General features: G+C 42.6%; 1 protein-coding gene across 1 annotated transcript; it reads left to right on the top strand.

Annotated features, from left to right (window-relative positions):
- The first annotated feature begins 30 nt into the window (after positions 1-30).
- Positions 31-12,039, top strand: LOC146173551 (very-long-chain 3-oxoacyl-CoA reductase-like). Its single transcript, XM_084585006.1, has 10 exons — positions 31-467; positions 3,851-3,897; positions 3,994-4,069; positions 5,318-5,428; positions 5,882-5,946; positions 6,365-6,409; positions 6,512-6,628; positions 8,172-8,237; positions 8,805-8,954; positions 11,489-12,039. The coding sequence occupies exons 1-10, from the start codon at positions 269-271 to the stop codon at positions 11,675-11,677; spliced, it is 1,065 nt and encodes a 354-aa protein (XP_084441132.1). The 5' UTR covers positions 31-268; the 3' UTR covers positions 11,678-12,039.
- Positions 12,040-19,605: the final 7,566 nt, after the last annotated feature.

The raw sequence follows: 19,605 nt of genomic DNA, 5'->3' as shown, positions 1-19,605 counted from the left end.
TTTCGACCACGGCCGGTCTCGAGGGAGAGAGCGCGCGCTCTCCCTCGAGTCCGGCCGTGGTTCGACAAGCTCTTCCCTCTCCCAGGTCGCTCTCGTATGACATCCTTCTTCCTTGTGTTTTCAGAGCGGCCGCCGAAAGAGGAAAACATTTCGGACCTCGCAGTTAGCATCGGCCGCGTTGCGTTTGTACGACACTCGTCGTAGCCGGCGCTAAGGAGCAAGTTCCCTCTCCGAATAACCCTGTGAGGACGGGGCAAAAACACCGACCATGGCAAAGGACGGCTACTGTCCTGCCAGCGACGCCAGCATGCCGACCACGGTGACCGTGCTCGTTTTCTTGGGACTGTTTTTCGTGGTGTACCTCTTGGCTCGTATCCTGTACGCGCTATGGCGCGGATTCTACACATGTTACCTCGGCCGTTGGCTGGGCCACAACGTCGACTTCCGCAAGATGGGCGAATGGGCCGGTGAGTGATGATCGACACACCCACCAGTCAATATATTTATATATATATATATTTTCTGCTACGTCACTGCTGTCACATCGCGTGTTTCTCCGCGGTCTACTATCTTTGCAATCTCGCGCGGACTTTTAAGTGTTGTCGCGGCGTGGCCTTTTTTTGTTTGCTTTGCAGTAGGGCCAGTCGTGCTTACTTCCTTCCTCCCATGCGGACCTTGTGCTGGTTTTCTCAGGGAAAGTGACGCTGCCAATTTGGCGGCTGCGACAAGTTGTCTCGCTAAGTTAGAGATGCGATCCATGACGCGGTTTCGCTTTGACTGCTAAATCTATTTGTATCACTCCGGTCCCCTGCGTGTCTGCAGTGATCGGATAGATTTACCCGTGCTCGCCGGTGCACAGCCGCTGTCTGGTTGCATCGAAGCCCCCTTTCGATGCCGTAAAATTTTATTTCGGCGCTGCCTTCAATGCACTTCGGCGATCGCGCTCTTGCGTTCACCTTATAGCGGCCCATATCGCGCCACTTTAAAAGTGGAAAGCAGCACACAAATCCAGTCCGCTATCGGGAGTCTCGCGGTCGCTCGCATGCAGGCGTATGGAGGCCTCCGATGTGATATGCAGAGCGAGACGAAGGGCAGGAAAGAACTGGAGTGATAAAAAGAGTGCGCGCATGTGGATAGGTCACGGGTGGCGCGTCGCGGCAATTAAAGCGAAAGAAAACGGGTTCTTTTGAGGCCCAGCCGGAACAAAAATTAACCACCGCAACTACGCGCGATACAATTATGATAGGCGCACGATGGTGGACAAAGATAGCTGTATTCCAGCGAGACGTCGAGCGGAATCTGAGGTACCCTGACGTCCGTCAGCAATTGCGCATGTCAATTGCTGAAACTGCGCGATGAGAGACTAGTATATTTTGTTTTTTTCATTTTTCGCTGCTCTCGCCCAAGAACGCTCATCAAGAATGTGCTACGCCCAGGCGAGGTTTTCTTGCGAAAGTTTCCGCATTGGGAATTGGAAAAAAAAAAAAAAATCGGGACGTGCTGTCGACGGACGTGCGCCCGTCTGCAACGCCGCATTTGTTTGCCGGCGTACGTCTCTCTCCTGGCAGGAAGCTCAGTTATCAGCGGTATACATTATCCTATGAAGGAAATTACTGGTGCAGTGACCAAAAGGGCCACGTGCGCGATTCGGCAAATCCATTTTATGTCCCAAGTTCCTGCTTAGTCTGCAGTTCCCAATTTTGTCAGTATCTTGAACTTGCTTACACAAAACGGTTCTTGTGTGTTCAAAGGTGCTAGATCCAAGAGAATCACTCTTCGGAGCGGTCGTTAACGCGCATCAGGTGATGCTATGAATAGAAATGCCGGCAAGAAAGCGAAGGTTTGAAGGTCGTTCCTGCCGCCGTGAGGAAAAAAAGATACACAAAACGCTTACTGCTCAGGTGAACAGAGTGCGTGGGATAGCTACTAATTTGTGACCTTGAAAAGTTAGAAAAAGGAAAAAGAACAGCCGCGCTCTTGCGTGCGTTTGCGAAATGACGTCAGCGGATGGTTGCGCGCTTTTTTTCCCACGTAGGGGGAAGCGTTAGAACCTGACTCCGGGAACTAAATACATGCGCTGTCCGAAAGCGCATCGTCGAATGGACTTTTCTTTGGCGAGGAAAAACCCTGGGAGCGCTCGCCTTGTCGGCGCCTGGGTCTCACTTGACTCCTTGTTTACGCCTGCCCCTGGGGCTGTTTATCGGTACATAGGATTGCTATCAGCAACCTTGGTCTCTATTGGGATTGATTGAACTTCATTTTTTTTTTTTTTGAACAGCAGTGCCTATCTTTTATGACCGTACGGCTTTTCAGTAACGTAGCACATATCGTAATTAACAATAACAGTTCAGGTGTACTTTATGTGTTCAAATTATGTTATCCTTTGGCTTAGGATAGTTACAGTCAGTACTAATCACTCTTCACCAATGGGAGGGCAAATGCCCGGGGTTTTACATTTCACCAGTTTGAGTTCTGTGTCTTCTAGTGGGCGTCGAGGAAGAACATTTTCGGTCCACAAGCTCACTTCTCCACTGCATTTAAAAGAAGCATGAAGTTTGCTGGACTGGCCGCATTGCTTGCATTAGTTTGTGTGCCACTGCCATTCATTCATTTGGCAATACAAATGATCGCTTGATTGTCTCTCCCAGACAAAAGAATTACCCGTAGCAACACACCTTGGCAGGATAATTCCAACTTCTGAACGCCAGTGCCCTGGTCTTCTGAAGGTTTTGTAATGCAACTTATGGGGCAGGTGTTGTAGCGGCTATAGTGACGGGCTGTTGAACCAGACCTCTTTTTCCTCGCATTTCTTGTTTTCATAAGAAATTCTGATTTCTCATTGAGCTTAATACTGATCTGTGAACTTGATAATGTTCATACTAGATTATTTTCATACTAGACAGCAGGCCTTGCACTCTTTTCACATTTCTGATCTTACGGCAAAGCTAGATGGAAATTAGGGGACAGTAGTGCAGGTGTGTGTTAAGAGTGGGGTGAGGGGGATAAAATTTTGCCATCTATTTATGGGAGAGAGATTGAGGCAAAGTGGGGGTGGCGATCTGTCTTGTGGGGGGTGTTGGGCTCCTTCTAGATGGTAGGGGCACACATAAGTGCTGCTGAATTAGCAGCCTGTAAGCACAACACTGACATGTTGCTGATCTCTTGCTTCACTCTCAGAGTTAAAAAGAGAGCTGCCAACAGAATACTTCTAACATCTGCTTTTCTGAATAAATTGCTTGTGGAAGGGTTTAGGTGATATTTACCAGGTACTCATCATGTGTCTCTCAATGCCTTCACTCAGTTTACCATATTGCAAGGCGCATAAAAGTGTAATGTTCCAGAGAAAATAGATTCCGGATTTTTCTACAGCAAAATCAGTTGTACGGAACCATCCCCAGCAGATTAGTGTAGTCAACATCTAGTCATGTGACCAGTAACAGGCACATAACCCATTGTGATTGTTGTGATAACTCGTTCTAATTGCTATTGTGAATTTACGGCAGGTCGTGGATATTAGCAAAAGACAGGCAGCAGCAGAGCTTAAGCTTTGGTCATTTTATTTTCAGATTTCATCATGCAGAAATATGTGCAAGGAAACCATCTTTTCCGTTTTAAAAATTATAATATCATTGTTTCATTCTGGCTTGGTGGGCAGGCATTCAAAAGAAGGAAGGATGACCGCAATGCTTCATCGCAGATTGCTTCGCAGTTATCATGATGAGATAGTTGATAGATCGATGAGGCCACAGTTGTCACGATTAGATAGTTTCACTGGGCTGAGAACGTTCTTTTGCTTGCTAACAAGGCATGGCCGTGCAGAATAAATGACTGCTTTGGACCTCTTTTCCAGTTGTCACAGGTGCTTCAGATGGCATTGGCCGGGCATACTGTGAAGAGGTATGTCTTTTTTCCCAGCTGTTGTATTTGCAGCTCATTCCTCAGTGGCAAATGTGACACATGTCATTCACTGCTTTTCGTTGTTTATGTTTGCAGCTTGCCGCCCGTGGTCTCAACATCGTTCTTATCAGCCGAACCCTCGAAAAACTCGAGGCAGTGGCCCGCGACATTGGTGCGTAACAGTTTTGTCATCAGCGCTCCTTACTTGTGTAGGCTGCACGACTTGTACTTTACAAGTTTTGATTGTACAGCTTGATTTCAACGTTCCACTAATATGCATGGAAACCTGATTTAGGTGATGCGCTTTGAGCAACCTAAAGAACACTGCATACCCCAATACTCGGTTACTGTCAGTGGCTAGCTATATGTGGTATTCTTCCGAGTGGAGCCCGGAATTTGTAGCCAGCTCGGAGTAATAATAATGGAGTTGAACGTTGAGCTAGTTGGTCACACATCTCTTGCAAGAAGGCAGCAGAGCAGGTAACAACACAAAACATAAGAAGCACACACAAACACAAGGACAATGCTGCACTGACAACTATATTGACCATAACCCACACATCTTCTCCCTTCACTTCACATGCAGCCAACTTCTTCATTGTCTTAATGTCCTGCCGGTTTGCGCAGAAATTCTAATTCCTTCTTCAACAATACCACTGAAAGCATACAGACACATTGGTCTCTCGAGTCACTGATTGCATATGCTTCATAAATTTCTCTTGCTAACTTATCCTTCATCCTTTTCATAACCTTAACATTGTGAAGGTCAGCTGGACATTTTTGGAGACCAATGTGTCAGTATGCCTTCAGTGGTATTGTCGAAGAAGAAATTAGAATTTCTGCGCAAACCGGCAGGAAAGACAAGGGAGATGTTGGCTGCAGATGTGAAGTGAAGGGAGAAGATGTGCATGTTCTGGTCAATATAGTTGTCAGTGCAGCACTGTCCTTGTGTTTGTGTGTGCTTCTTATGTTTTGTGTTGTTACCTGCTCTGCTGCCTTCTTCCAACAGCTCGGAGTATCTGTTTTATTTGAAAATTGTTGGCATGAAGTTCGCATAGATCTGTACTGTGGAAAAGGTCTTTTATTGAAGCTCAAAGCTTTGTGTGATGGTTGGCACATTTACACAAAAGCAATCCTGGCATTCTGAGCAAGTGGTTTACTTTTGTGCGAGTCTCAGTAAGTGGCAAAGCACCGCAAATGACTTGGCACAGATTAATTCTGTGATGTTGCTGCACCATATTTTAATTGCAATTACCTGGTTGTTCATGGCTTGAAACTAAAAAGTGGTTTGAACTGATCAGATTTGGTTGTTAGGGTCCCACTTATAGTTAAGTGCACATTAATTTGACTCTGGTGGAGTGTATGAAGTGAGTAAATAACGAATTTGGGGGACCTGGTTATTACTACTCTCGCTTCACAGAGGAAGCATCAAATGTCAAGACCAAGGTAATCGCTGTGGACTTCACTGCTGGCAATGAGATCTACGAGACTATCCGAAGAGAACTGCAGGGTCTTGAGGTTGGTGTGCTAGGTAAGCTGCTCTCTATGGTTTCTTTGGTGTGCAGTTGATGGCTTAGGCGAAGAGAATGAAAAGCAGCCTGGTCATCATGGTACTGCAGTCATGCAAAGTTCTCGTCTTGTGCAAAAGATGTCTTGCATTTCTAAATTCTTGGTAGATGATGATGGCTTGTTTCATTTTTTATTTGGCCCTCTAGTTTCCCTTTGTTGTCAGCTTGTGCCTGTCTTTTTGCCTCTGGTGAATTGAAATAGCTTAGTTTGAGCAATCAGCCAGTTGAAAGCGCTTGCAAGATGTGAGGGCTTGTTGGCATGCACTTCTCTGCAGTCCAGCATACTGTCTAGTGACTTCTGTGCAGTCGTTCTCATATCTCGTGAAAACATATTATAATAATATTTGGTTTGAAATTTCCTGTAGGAAACTGCCTCATATGAAAGCTGACGCTCTGACTTGCCTGTCTTTCAATAGTTAACAACGTGGGTGTCAGCTATGTCTACCCAGAGTTCTTCAGTGCTGTCCCTGACGGTGACAAGGTAAGTTGTCATACTTGCTTGCATCCATAAGAATTAATGGTCATTTTCTTTTTTTTCTTTTTGGTTGCAGCATGTCATACATATTTTTGTTTCACTATTTCCGAAAGCCTCTCGAACTTATTTGCATTGAATCTGTGGAAAACTCAGTTAATGCACAGAGTTCCACATAGCAAGTTTTTTCTATGGTAGAATTTAATGATTGAATTAATGGAAATGATTGCACTGCCACATGGCACATGTAGCCAGACTACATTTCTTACACTCACTAACATCAACATGAAGTGACTCAATAGATTTTTGCATCATAAACTTCTTTGTGCCAGAGCTGCCATTGCGACTGACAGCCCTCCGAATGCGTGTTATATTTCACGCTGCAACATCATCTAAATGTGAGCAAAAATTCATGCGTTTCTTCCAGGTCATGGACAGCATCATCCGTGCCAACTGTGTTGCTGGAACTATGGTAATTCTCGTTTCACTTTTTTTTTCTCTGCTTCTTAATAATTTTCTGAGTTTGCCAGTAGATTTTGTAACATTTCCACTTGTGTCTCGATAAACACCTCAGATGACACGCATCTGCCTGCCCCAAATGGATCAGCGTCGCCGTGGGGTGATCATCAACGTCTCCTCCATCTCAGCCATGCATCCGCTGCCCCTACTCAGCACGTACGCTGCTTCCAAGGTGAACCTCATTTTATGCGTCACTAGAGACTTCAGTTTGTTTTTGCGGCAAGAGTTGGAGCACTCGGGAAAATGCCTGGAGTCAAATGGCAGAATAATGTTTCAAATTTTCTTGGTATGAAAACTGCATAACCAGACAGAACCATGACTGCCATCATTCCGCTTAGGAGGTTCAGAAGTAGTGATGCAGATCTGTACCCCGCACATACTTAATATAAGCAAGCGATAGCCAGCCATAGTTGTAAGTTTCTTGACTGAGGCGACATCTGCCCTTTGTAAAAATCGTGCGATACCTTCAATACTTAATTGCCATCATTGAGGGATCAAACGCTTGCAGCTGTGTTCATCACTCTTGCAAAGTTTGTCTGCCGCAGGATTCATTGTGTTCAGATTATACATGTTGAGCCGCTGTCCAATGGGGCTCAGGATGCACATATTTGCTATTTCCACCTTTTATTATATAATTTGACCAAGTAATTCAAGCACAGTTGGCAGTTTACCAATTACACCTGCAATTAGTAATGAAATTGAACTTGCAGATGCACGATAACAAACAGCCTGATGCATTTCTTCCATTCTTTACAAAAAAAAATGGCTCAAATCGTAAACTTTTGGAACATTTTTTTTTCCTTTATTACTGTGGGATTGTCGGGAAGCAACCCTTAAATCTTAAAATGATAAAAATAAGTTTCTATAGAAGCCTTCTTATGATAAACTATTTGCTGCACACGTCGCCTTCACTAAGGTTCCCTAAGACTGCGTGACAATCTTATCACTGTTTTGTTCAACATGGTGGCATACTAAAATGGATTTCTTGCCTCTTCTAAGTGCATCTTCAGCCAGTACATGTGGTCATCAGATTACAGTCCATATTTCTCTGCATATAACTATATACCCTATATCTAGGTAGTTAGCAAACTGTGTTAAGATGAACCATGCCCTGTACCCATAAGTCCGGTGCAGTAAGCGAGGCGACTCAGGCATTACTTCTGTGCCTGAAAGTCCAGTTAGAGAAACCATGATGTTTTTAACACATTCAGTGTGGCGGTTGTTTTTGTAGCCCTATTCTGTGTGCGTTGTGGTTGCTAATGGGTCGCGCCTTAATTTTCTTGGGTGTGGGATGACCCACCATTAGACAGCAGTGCTTGGCCTTGCATCTGTGCTTTTTGCAGGTGTTGTTTTTTTTTTTTTTACTCGCTGAGTTAGACAATTCAAGTACATCACTAAATGTTCATACCCATATACAGCCTGTGTATGGGACATGGCCTATCGGTGACCCACAAACTTGTTTCCATAAAGTTCTTTCCATTCTGGTGGCTGACACAAAATGCTGTCGCATTATGGGAATAACATGTGCATGTTCTTAGGCCTTGAAATCACTGGCTGATTTTATTTTATTTTTTTTTTTCAAGCATGTGTGGGACATTTCTATGCTAACTTTTGAACAAATGTTGTATGTTACTGTATATGTAAGTGTCTTCTCTGCACAGTGTGAAGAGTGTGCTGTAGGTTGAATTATGACTGTCTTCAAATGCAACTTGCAGGCCTACACGGACTACCTCTCTCAAGGTCTTCATGCTGAGTACAAGGACCGTGGCATCTACATTCAGGTAGACTTTCTAGAACTTTTCATGAGAACCTTTCTACAGTTACACGTGCTTCTTGATAACTACAATTTCTCTGGTTTCTTTCTGGTTTTCATTTCTGGTGCATTGGGGGAGGTAATTTAGTTCAGTGATTGTGTAACTCCTACTAAATTCAGAATCTGCACCTTAGCAATACACATGTCATGGCCAGAACCTTTATCTGCGTACAGAGAGCTATAGAAAAGGCCTTTGCCCTGCAGTGGATGTAGTCAGGCTAATGGTAATGACTATGATGCACAAGCAATTCGCTGCTATCTTTCCTTTGCAAAAAGCGTGTTGCTGTGCAAAAGTTTCTGCTTTAAATTTTTTCGCTCATTAACTGCTGTTTTGTGAAACCCTTATGTTTGGATTGTCAAAGTTTGTGGCTAAGACATGTAATTCAGCGTTGTTCGAAACTCTTTGCAACATTCAGACTGTCCAAGCATTTGCCCTTCTTTTTTGCATGTTGTTTATCATAGTTTTTATTTATTTTTTGTCACCTAAAACACTGCATCAGTGAAAGAAGTCTTGCTGTCTTGCCTATGTTTTCAGTCTGTGATGCCAGCATACGTGTCCACAAAGATGTCCAAAATCCGCAAGGCCACTTACATGGTGCCAACAGCCACCACCTACGTCCGAGAAGCCCTGAACACTGTTGGCATCGAGCATGCCACATACGGCTACGGTCCACACAAGTTCCGGGTATGTCCTTGGGTGTTTATTCTTTTTCCTCGTTCTTTGCCGCAAACGTGCATTACCAAACTTCACTCATTTGATTGGTGTGGCTACATAATGTGCAAAAATATTGCCTTAGGATGTGTGAGAGGTACCATTTTTCACACTGCACAAATGTGATGCAGAGAAGCTTCCTTAGCAGGCGCTCTACCCGCTGCTGTTGCGCGCTGGGAAGCCAGCATAACAGGAGCTCTGGTTATTGCGGGGTCTAGAGTCGCGACACGCCCCACAAAGAAAGTTGAAAGTTCTTAAAGGGTTTCTTCATTTTTTAGTAAGCATCACCCGTATTTTGCTGCCCTTACGAACGTTTGGCCACAGCGAACTATTTTATGATTTTTTACGCATTGGCTATAACAAGGTTTCACTGTAGCACTGTGAGGTGACCAGATGCTTCAGTGCTGAAGGAGTGATAAAATAAATGTTATAGTATTGCACTTGGGCTAGACAGCTCACATTGACATTGTAAATTTCTCATGTTTCCACTCCTGGAAAGGCCCTATAATAGGACTCGTACTTGAAAGAGAAAAGGATAAATGCGGTGCTGTCTAGTCCAGTTAACCAACAATGTTAAAAATTAAAAATTGCTGTGTGTGGGCTGTTGTTGCATGTTGGTGGCTGTCGAGTTTTGCTAATGAATTTCGAGTAAACTTGTGTGATAGGTTCGAGGTACTGCTGCTCACAAATGTTGCAATATATTTCAGTGCGACTTCAGAGGAAGAGAAAAATTGTTATTTCTCATTGCGGTTGGCAGTGAAATTATATGAATTGAATAGCAAATACTAGTCCTAGCTGTTAGAATTTTTGAATATTCTTACACCACTAATATTGGCTTTTTTAGGTCATTTGTATGAGTTATGACATGCACGAAAAACTGTCGAGTTGGAGTTGAAATACTATATTGAATATGAAAACGTCATTCTGTGGCAAGGCCTTATGTTTTTGGCAAGAAAATTGGCTGTCAGCTATCATGCATCTACAACTAATTTAGGGCTTAACCTTTTTTTTCCATGATAGCTCACTTGACCAAAAATGCGTCGCCGCCACCGTAACTCTGACACTATTAGGGGTGAAAGACGCTTCTATGTTAGCGCCTTCTCTAATTGCTGCCTCGTCAGCAGGTGTCATTGAGTTAAGGGACAAGCGCACATTACTGCCCTCAGTCTGGCTCTTCCTTAACAACATGTTGAGACCACAATAGAAATTTTATTCACAGCTACGTTGCAGGGAAGACTTGTATCGTAAACTGGCTTTTGTGCTCAGAGTACCGGGCCTTGTGCATTCATGCATAAACGTTAGCCGCTGATTCATTTGTTTGCAGTCAAAGTCGAGATTCGTCAATCGTACACACATAACAACCCGAATCATGGAATTAGCTGGTCTGGTGCAGGTCACTACTTTGAATTTGATGGTCAAATTTATGTTTAGAATTACTGGACCAGTATTTTGAGTTAACAAAGTTTAAATTATTGATGTTTTATCCTATCCCATTGGCTGGCTTAGAGGACATTTAAGGACGGACGTCGGTCTTAAAACTAATTTCATTTCCTGTCCCAATTTGATGGAAACGGGAGAGTTTTTGTTTGTTTGTTTGTTTGTTTGTTTATTTCAAATGTGCAAAAATTTTCCTCTTAGGGTAATTAGTTCAGGGCATTAGAAAATTATTTCTATTGTCCGCTCAAAGAGTATGGAAAGAAATGTGCATTAGAAATTAGTTTTTAATATACAGGTAGATAAAGAATGCAATGTTGGAAGCAGTTCTCAAATTGAGCGAATATTAGAGATTTAGCAGCCCACTTAACTTGGCACTCTCAGCTATGGCAACTATATTAGAATTTCAAGATAAAGTACAAAAAATTTATAGGTAAAAAAAAAATGTGCTTCCAACATTGAATTTCTTACATTTTATAGTATCCACTTGTACATTAAAAATTAATTTCTAATTAGCATTTTCTTCTGTTGTTTGAGCAAACAGTAGCAGTAATTTTCTGAAGTTTCTATAAGTAATTGCCCTAGAAGGAACATAAATTTTTGCATATTTGAACTTTGAAAACTGAATGCCATTACGTGGGGCTTCTCCCCTATTCAGTTGTGAGTATATGCAGGGTGTCTCAGCTAAGATATATCTAGACTAAGATTTCTTTAAAAAACCTATATATGTTCTTCCCAACTAAAAGCAAGTGAACTTTGTTCGAAGTAACATAAATTAGATATTATTTTCATTCCCCTGTTTGAATAATTTGTCAGCATTAATTAGTTAACTGTTTAAACATCACTAAATGCTGAGGTGTGAATAGGAAAGTTGTCCAATGCCACAAAAATAGTCCAGCCCAGAGGTTTCAGAGGGATTTTCATTTTTATGCTAAGTTTACCACTGGCTTTCGTAGACTTGATAAGGGTAGTGCTGAAATAAACTTCCCAGATTTAGAAACCTTGTCCAGACATACATTTTCTAGCAAAAAAGCTTCAACATGTCTAGAAGTAACACTTGATTTCACGTGCAGGCTTTGGTCCAGCGGAAGCTGATGGAGTGCCTTCCCCACAGTGTGTTCATGAACATTTCACAAGCATCCCTGCTCCAGATCCGCAAACTGTACTACAAGAAGAAAGGTCTCGAGGACACCTTCCTGGCCAAGCGCATTCCCGCCGGTGCAGCAGCGGGAGACGGGGCACAAGAGGTCAAGAGCCAGTAGTGTGGTCCAAGACTGTCTAATCATTTTTTACTCACTGGCTCTGTAGTGTGTGGCATTGCTGGTTTTCACATGCACTGCACAGAAGGTGTTTTAACTACATTAAGGGAAGACAGGTTCTGCTATCTTTATCTTGTCATGGCTGTTTGTTTTGTGTCGTTTCTGCAGTGTTCTTTGTAACTTAGTTTCGTGTTTAGCCCATTCTCAGCAGGTCTTGCCTCATGTTCCGATGCCGGCATTCCATATTTCATTTTTATAGAGATGTGGTGTGCTTGTTTTTCATTTTTTTTTTTCATTTGTGGTTTTTCATTCTGTGAGATGAAAATAAAGGTTCTTTTTTAATAAAAAGTGCATTTAGCCGCAAATTGTTTCCGAAGCCCTCTACTGTGGAGTCTCTCATGGACTTGGTCGCTTGGGGACGTTAAGCCCCCTAAACAAAAGTGGCTACTTATGCTAAACTGGGAATGACTTCCCATATTCTTATTTGTGAATTTTGTAGATTTGACTGAGCACTACTCTGAAAAATTCAGCAGCTAGTGAGACTTGCATTGCTAAATCTTAAAGCTTCCATAGTTCTTTATCCACATTGACTCCATGTCTTGCTTGATCTTGTCGGGCTCTATGCATCCATTTGCAATCTTGTGCACGCTGCCAAGTGTTTGTCAGCAAGGTACAATCTACTTGGTGCCTCAAGCACTGTGTAACTCGCTACAGCTTGTCATTACCTAGGCAGTTTAAGCACATGCTCCAAGGGGCACAGCAGGTGGCAATCGATGGACAATGCCTTTTTTTCCGGAGCAGTAGTGTAGAGGATTGTGCATGTAGATGCAGGTTGTGAGCAACATCTTCCTCTCCACAAAGCAGTGCCAAGGAAAAGATGAAAAGGGCACTAGCCTCCAGCAGCATCTTGGCACACCTTTCTTTTCCTGCAGACATCATCAGGATTATGTCTCGATCTGGAGAAAGGAGGCATTAACAGCTGTCACTTTATTTCCAACACATTTTTGAAGCACCAGGGATATTGGAGCAAACATATGGCAGATAGTCTGATATTTACATGTGGGATTGGTGACTATAGCTGCACTTGCTTCCATGCCAGAAGAACAGGATGTCAAAGTATACATCGTACTGCATGCATCTAGGCTTTTGTGTGTTGAGAAAATGAAAACGGATAAAACCGCAGTTGAAGAGTGTCTTAATAAGACGAGCTGGTGCAGTCCTCACCATCATGTCTTGTGGAAATTGCGCTAACCGCAGGACATGGTACACTGGGTCGGCAGATCGCCGCTAGATTGGACTTATTTTGAAATTACTCCTATGCTCTAAATGTCGCACGACAGCCCTTGCCAATGTGCCCCAGCTCAGTCTGTCTCATTATTGCACAGTACAAGCTGCTTCACGGTCACTCTATAAACGATTAACTACATATGATATTGGACTGTTTTCACATCATACATCCATGGCTAGCAGGTGTGCTTCTGTTCTGCATATACGAAACCATAATTCATTGTTCCGTAAGGCACCTTGAATGAGCTGCTCTTTGTTTATAGTTTTTTTTTTTCTGTGTGTGCTGCATAAATTATTCAAATACATGAGCCACCTTTACATTAGCCAGTTACGGCCGCTAAGCAATTTACAGTTGAGCTTTTTTTACGTTTCGCTGCATCAGCTGAACAGCAACTGTGGCAGGTGACAGCGCATGAACACGGGCGTCGCCAAATTCGGTCACATGATCTAAGCTGCGAGCTTGCATTTTATGCAGGAGCATACTGGGCTCATTCTGCTGAAAAGCAGTCGTCGTACCTCAGAATTGTCTGAGAAAAACTTGGCATCATTTAAATGTGCTGGAAAAAAAATATGCATGCGATTTCGCATCAAAATTATGACACGACCATTCTTTGTGCAGCGTTCAGGGTGATGTTATACCATCTTTGTTTCCCATTCAGCATCCATCTGCTTTTCAATCTGTAGGCAAGTTTACAATGCGAATTCAAATCGATTATGTATGCACCTTAAATTGCATGCCGTTAAATTGTAAGTGTAGGTGTCCACCGAGAAGTAACACGTTTCTTTCCTCAAAAACTAACTCAACGGAGAGGCATCCGTGTGCTGTGCGATGTCAGGTGGTCGAAATTATTCCGGAGCCCTCTACTGTGACACCTTTTTCTCTTTCCACTTTCACTTCCTCTCCTTACAGTGCGGTTAAGGTGTCCACGGAAAAAGTGTGTAAAGCAAAGTCATTTGACAAAAATATTTCAAAACTTCACAAAATGAAGATGCATTTTTAAGCTATCATGTCTACTCCTAAGGCAAAGCTTCAGAGTGAACTTAATTTTTTCAATCTTTGTTTTTTCAGTTCATCGCGTCAGGCTGTGGAGTTCAGTTTTAAGCTGCATAAATTATAAGCAGAGCGAGCGTTCTGTATTTTGGTCGAAAGGAGAAACAGTTTTCAAGGCTGTTTTTTCCTGCTCGAAACCCAAATCAGAGCAAGGCAGATGAAACACATTTTGCAGGCAGTGACAGCGCTCCGCCAACGGATACTTCATCCACCAATTGATCAAGCTTGTTTACATTGTTTGCCGCTCGTTCGCCATGGTATAATAGGGGCACAGTGGAACGGAACGAGATCTCCAGCCCACTGTGCATGCTAAGTTCTTCGCCTGTTTCATCTCGGAGCATCATTAGCTTTTCGTGTAGGTCTTACCCTTTTGATAGAACACTAAAGACAAGAAAAAATAGAAGTTTGCCTGTATCGACAGGGTACCATGTTCTGCTCAGAGCCTAACCCCAGCTTTTATGAGCAGAAAAAGACCACAAAATAAAATAAAAGTGTTGCCATCACTGGTCAATATCACAAGCATCGCCACCGATCTTATATCGCGAATCGCAGAGGCTACGCTAAACCATCATTCACTTCGAAATGGTGGCAACCGTGCATTTCGGTAAACTCATTAAAGTTTAAAACTCACTGGCTGGAATGTTAGCTAAATTGATTTTCTCACAATAAATCACATTTTGTGCCCAGACAAATGTCAATATAGGAAGCACGAGCCTGAGGATTGATATTTTGCTCAAGACATTACAGAGATGCAGTTTTCCTCAGTTCCCCTTTAAGCCTACTTGTGATGCTATGGTCGCCATGCGGCTACTTAAACCACAACCAAACATACTTTTAAGAAGTAAGGCATCGCTGATTTTCATGTAACTATGTCAACTAATGGACTATCCTATTGAATCTCTCTCATCGATACAAAATGAGTTTTCTCACAGCTGCCAACTGTAATGTTCATAAAGGGTAGTATGCATGGTGTGTTGCAGGTTTTGTCCTTGCCTCTTATATGTGCAGTGGTAGGTATGTAATTTTTTAGCCATTCTTGGATTCATAGAAATGTTCACAATATACGGCACACATGAAAAGTGCGAAAGCTGCAAAAGAATTTTTTTTCAGCAAATGTAGCGATCAGTAGTAAACCCTTTAATGACAATGTTACAAATTCGTAGCTGGTCAGATGCGTACAAACCAATGGCATTGCCAATTTTCGTTGGCAGAAATCTGTCACTGGCATAGGAACTATATTCTAACCAGTCCGAGGCTGCTTGCGAGGTGTAAACATATTTGAGAAATAAATTTAACTGCATTCGATCGAGTGCAGCTCCACATATCTATGCATACCTTGAGCCCTTTGTCATAATACAGGATACGCACTTCTTTGGTATACCAAGTAATCTGGAAATGGGCAGTTGACATGACCTCCACTACATAACTTGTGGCTCTCATAAGAATACTGTATGCCATATTTACAGTGCCACAATTTATAAGGTGGTATCTTCGAATCTTTTTTCAATGTGAAATCTCAATGCCAACATATATATACACAGACGCGTACATGATGGAATCTCTGTGAAATGAATGTCTGGATGACGCAAATTCCTAAAATTTCCTAGCAAGGCTGTATTTTGTGTGATATGCAGAATTTGAGATGTGAACAACTGTAAACAGATCTCCATAGATGCAGCTCCCATGCTTCTGCATACAGATTTTGTGTCGATAATAAAAAGTTCAGGATGACAATTTTTTTTTCTTTGCAAACCTATGTGATGCATATCATAAAGGTTCTAATGTATGTGAAAAATGTGTAAAATACACATATTAAGTTATTTTAGTATCTTGAACATTACAGTAAGAAGTCTACATAAGAATCCTACATATAGTACACATATTAACTGTTCTTTTTAATATCTTGAACTTTATAATATAGGAGTCTACATGAGAATCCTACATGAGCAAAGCAGCATAAAAATAATGCTGAATCAAAAGAAATACATCACCAGTATACCTCAGTCAAAAGTTTTGCTGACATGTTTAGATGCCAATACCTGTTTGCATCAAAAGAGGAAATATGATCAGTATGGCTAATTAACTAGTACAGCTTGATAGTCTGTATTGATGCTGAAAGTAGTACTTAATCCGTGCTGACAAAACTCACAATCTTTCGTAATGTCTAGTGGTAAACATTGAGAGCCTTAAATGAACATTTGTGAGGATTCATAATGTGCTAATATCGGCATCTCAGTTGGCACAGCTTCTAATCATCGAACTGCAGGTTCACAGCACCATGCATTTGCCACTGTCGGCCAACCTCGTTTGAGATCCCTCGAATGACCTCTCTGCAATACTATACCGCACTTACACATAACCATTTAGGCAGTTTAGTGATCCACGGCATCAAGTAAGCATAATTTCATTACTTTACAAGAGATAACTTCGCAGTCATGTACACAAACTGATTGTTAATAATTCAGTCAATGCTTCCTGCTACTGGTGTAATTGATGAGTCCTCAACTTTCTAGATAAACTTTGCAAGCCTTATAAGTAGACCTCTGCATAGAGCACAGTATGCATGTTGCATTACTTCAGTCAGCTGATAATATCAAGCAATTACTCAACCTCGGAGCTTTATGCTCTGACCACAGAGTAAGATGACTGAAACAACTGCTGAGGAAGATTAGCACCCTTACATGTGACAAAACACTGCAGCAGCTAGTGTTTAGTCTTCATTCAGCTATTAAAGGCTGTAAATAATATCTACTATGTGTCAAGGTGTACCACCGACACAGCCATGAGGTAAAGAATAGGTATTTTAATAATGCAAAGAATTTAAAAGAATCACTATCTACAATGAAACAAAGGTGTAAATACTAAATGACATGAAGTAGCACACAGGTCTGTTTAATAAAACGAAGTGTCTAAAGGTACGTCCGACGTATCCATTCGATTCTCGTAAAGATACGGCGGACGTCGATATACAGGCTCATGGCTATACGCACGTCGAACGCGGCCACATTCCGCTTGCTACGCGTGAATGAATCTTATCCTCTATGATATCAGCTAGCCGCGACTCTCGATGAGGTGCTACGAAGAATGCATCCGTTCTAACATAGATCACGGTCTTCACTTAGGGTTGTGTACGGCAAGCATCGCTGTCACGCACATAGCTGCAGGCGATGCTACGTACTGCACCCGCTCCACCAGCTGGCATCGAGATACGCACATTCACGAGCAGCTTTCGCTTCGCACTAAACTATTACCTCGATCTGCCCGTAATGTAAGCGAGCTACTCCTAGCATTTACGCTGTCTTAGGTCCTGCATCGACCTCCGAAGATCTAGCGCCGGCACAACACACACACACCTCGCCGTGCAGAACGATCGGCAGTCCAAAGTATGTATGTGAAATGGCATTATGCTCGTTCCTCACATGCAGACCGAGGAAACAGGATGTTTCTAGCTAAATTCTTCGTTTAAATTCTACCTCAGAGCCGTGGCAGAAGACATGCCGAATTTACTAGAGGCCTGCGCTGCTACTGCGGCGAGCTGCACATCGACTCGTCGAGGCGAAGACCTACTGCACCGCACCGCAAGAGTACACAACCGGAAAGCCGGAAGCGCGAATGATCCGAATTCCCTGTGAACAGCAATGTTCTTTGGTATTTAGGGGAAGACTAGACTAAAGTGCTTAGCCTGCATCTTTTTCTTGTCGTTGAATTTTGCGTACATGTAGTTTAAACCCCCGCATGCTCGAGGTTAGCATGACCCGACTGAACGGCCGCGCAGCTTTGAAACGATCGGGATCGATATGCATGCATCGCCGCGGACTTGGGTACGCGGTAGAAAATGTGCGCTGCACATTTCGTTGCAGAAGCTGACTCTTGGAATTTTGCAGAGTGCGCCATGCAAGTGGTCGTTGCTACAACCACACATCCATGTTCCAACGGCTGGCCTACCCCGAGGCGCATAAATGTTCAACCGTGGACGTATCAATGATCGAAGAGAGGACAGATTTTCACAATATTGGGCGCGAAATCGATAGCTACCAGTGTTCAGTGTTATTCTGCGTTGATCATGCGCAATTCAGTGTTTCAGGTGTGGTCAGTAGCTGTAAGTTTGAACAGTTCGCCTGTCAAGTCAGCGGCGCCAGCGATGGACCGGCGGAGCGATTTTCCACGCTACACCGCTGTCTTGCTAGAAAGCTTTTTGTGGGCCCCGTAATTGAAAGCAACGCCTTCAGAAACGCGTTAAATGTTCAAAAATGTATTCTCTTCAACAGTTTCACTCCAGGCTGTCAAAGCAGGCGGACGTTGATAAAACAGTTGAGCACTCCAGTCTTTAGAAATCTGTAGAATCGCCTTCAGTTTGTAAAATTATTGGAATAGGTCACTTTCCGATCGCTGGGACATAGACCCTCATGACAGCGCTTTCACGTGAATAAGGACCACACCAGACCGAAAGCTTGTCTCATATAACACAGCTAACCAAGGTATACCTTACAGCACTGTGTTGATTTTTATGGTGCATAAGCGACTAATGCTGCCATGCACCAAGAACAAGGTTTAATGTATTTATTTGTGTGTAAAGACTAAAATGTTCTTTAGGATGTAGCTTGTTTAGGAACATTTTAAGAAACCAAAAGTGCAGGAAATTTGCACGTCTCTCCTAGGATTACAGTTGAGAAGAGCGTGTTGTCGGGCTAGTTGGTTCTGCATAGTATATAAGAGAAATGCGCAACAACTTAAACAGGACACATATTCTCTTATTTCCTAGGATCATGCTGGGATGGAAAGGGATCTGTTGCAAAATTGTACAAAATGTTTCCTCTTATTTTCTCGACTCTGGCGCACGTGTAAAATATGGTTTATTGTTAGTTCATCTCCACACTCCTTGCATATTGGTTTTTCCTCTTTCATAAGTATGAAGCTGTGTGTGAGGTGTGGGTATGTGTTTTGTGAAGATGACCTAAAATGGCCTCCATGTTGTGTTTTTGATTACTGCATGATTTCCATTCCTTAATGACAGGTTTGACAAGTATAGTTTGTAGTTTATTTCAATGTTTCAAAAATCTTGCCATTTCACTCACATTTCTTTGTACAAGCTTCTTGGTATCTTCATGCAGCATATTCACCCTCTGTAATTTAGCATTGCGTCAAGGTAACCTGGTTATTTCTTTTCATCACCTTTCAAGACAACTGTCCCGATTTCATAAAGTGTAGGGTTTCTGACGACAGGAATTCCTTGGAAGTCATAGAAATAAATGAGATCCACAATCATGAGCTATCTAGGGTATGCATATACATGTCCATCGCTCAGTGGAATGGTGTCAGTACGCTGTTAGAACAGGTCTTGTGGTAACAACAACCATTGTCTGAGGTGGTCCTTTAATGGGCATTGAAATGCTATGTAACTACAGGTACTGATAGAACTCTTGATCATGTTATGCGATGATGCGATCCTTGCATGCATATAGGTATACATTTCAGAATCTGCAGTGCACCACTTGACCATTTGCCACCAGTTTGTGTGAAAATGTATTTTTCATGCATGTTAACCAGTATTTAACAGATGACCCCTGTGCACAAGCCAAAAGTGCCACGAGCC

This window comes from Amblyomma maculatum, chromosome 11, assembly GCF_055883805.1.
Source record: "Amblyomma maculatum isolate TAMU_Amacu chromosome 11, ASM5588380v1, whole genome shotgun sequence".
NCBI classification, from domain to species: Eukaryota; Metazoa; Arthropoda; class Arachnida; order Ixodida; family Ixodidae; genus Amblyomma; species Amblyomma maculatum.
Note: the sequence above shows the minus strand (reverse complement) of the source record. Positions and strands in the feature narration are given on the sequence as shown.

Excerpts from the sequence above, each read along its gene's own strand:
- LOC146173551 (XM_084585006.1), top strand. The coding sequence starts at position 269 with ATGGCAAAGGACGGCTACTGTCCTGCCAGCGACGCCAGCATGCCGACC. Across the intron at positions 4,070-5,317 it reads GGCAGTGGCCCGCGACATTG|AGGAAGCATCAAATGTCAAG; the intron begins GTGCGTAACAGT and ends CTCGCTTCACAG. Across the intron at positions 8,238-8,804 it reads ACCGTGGCATCTACATTCAG|TCTGTGATGCCAGCATACGT; the intron begins GTAGACTTTCTA and ends CTATGTTTTCAG.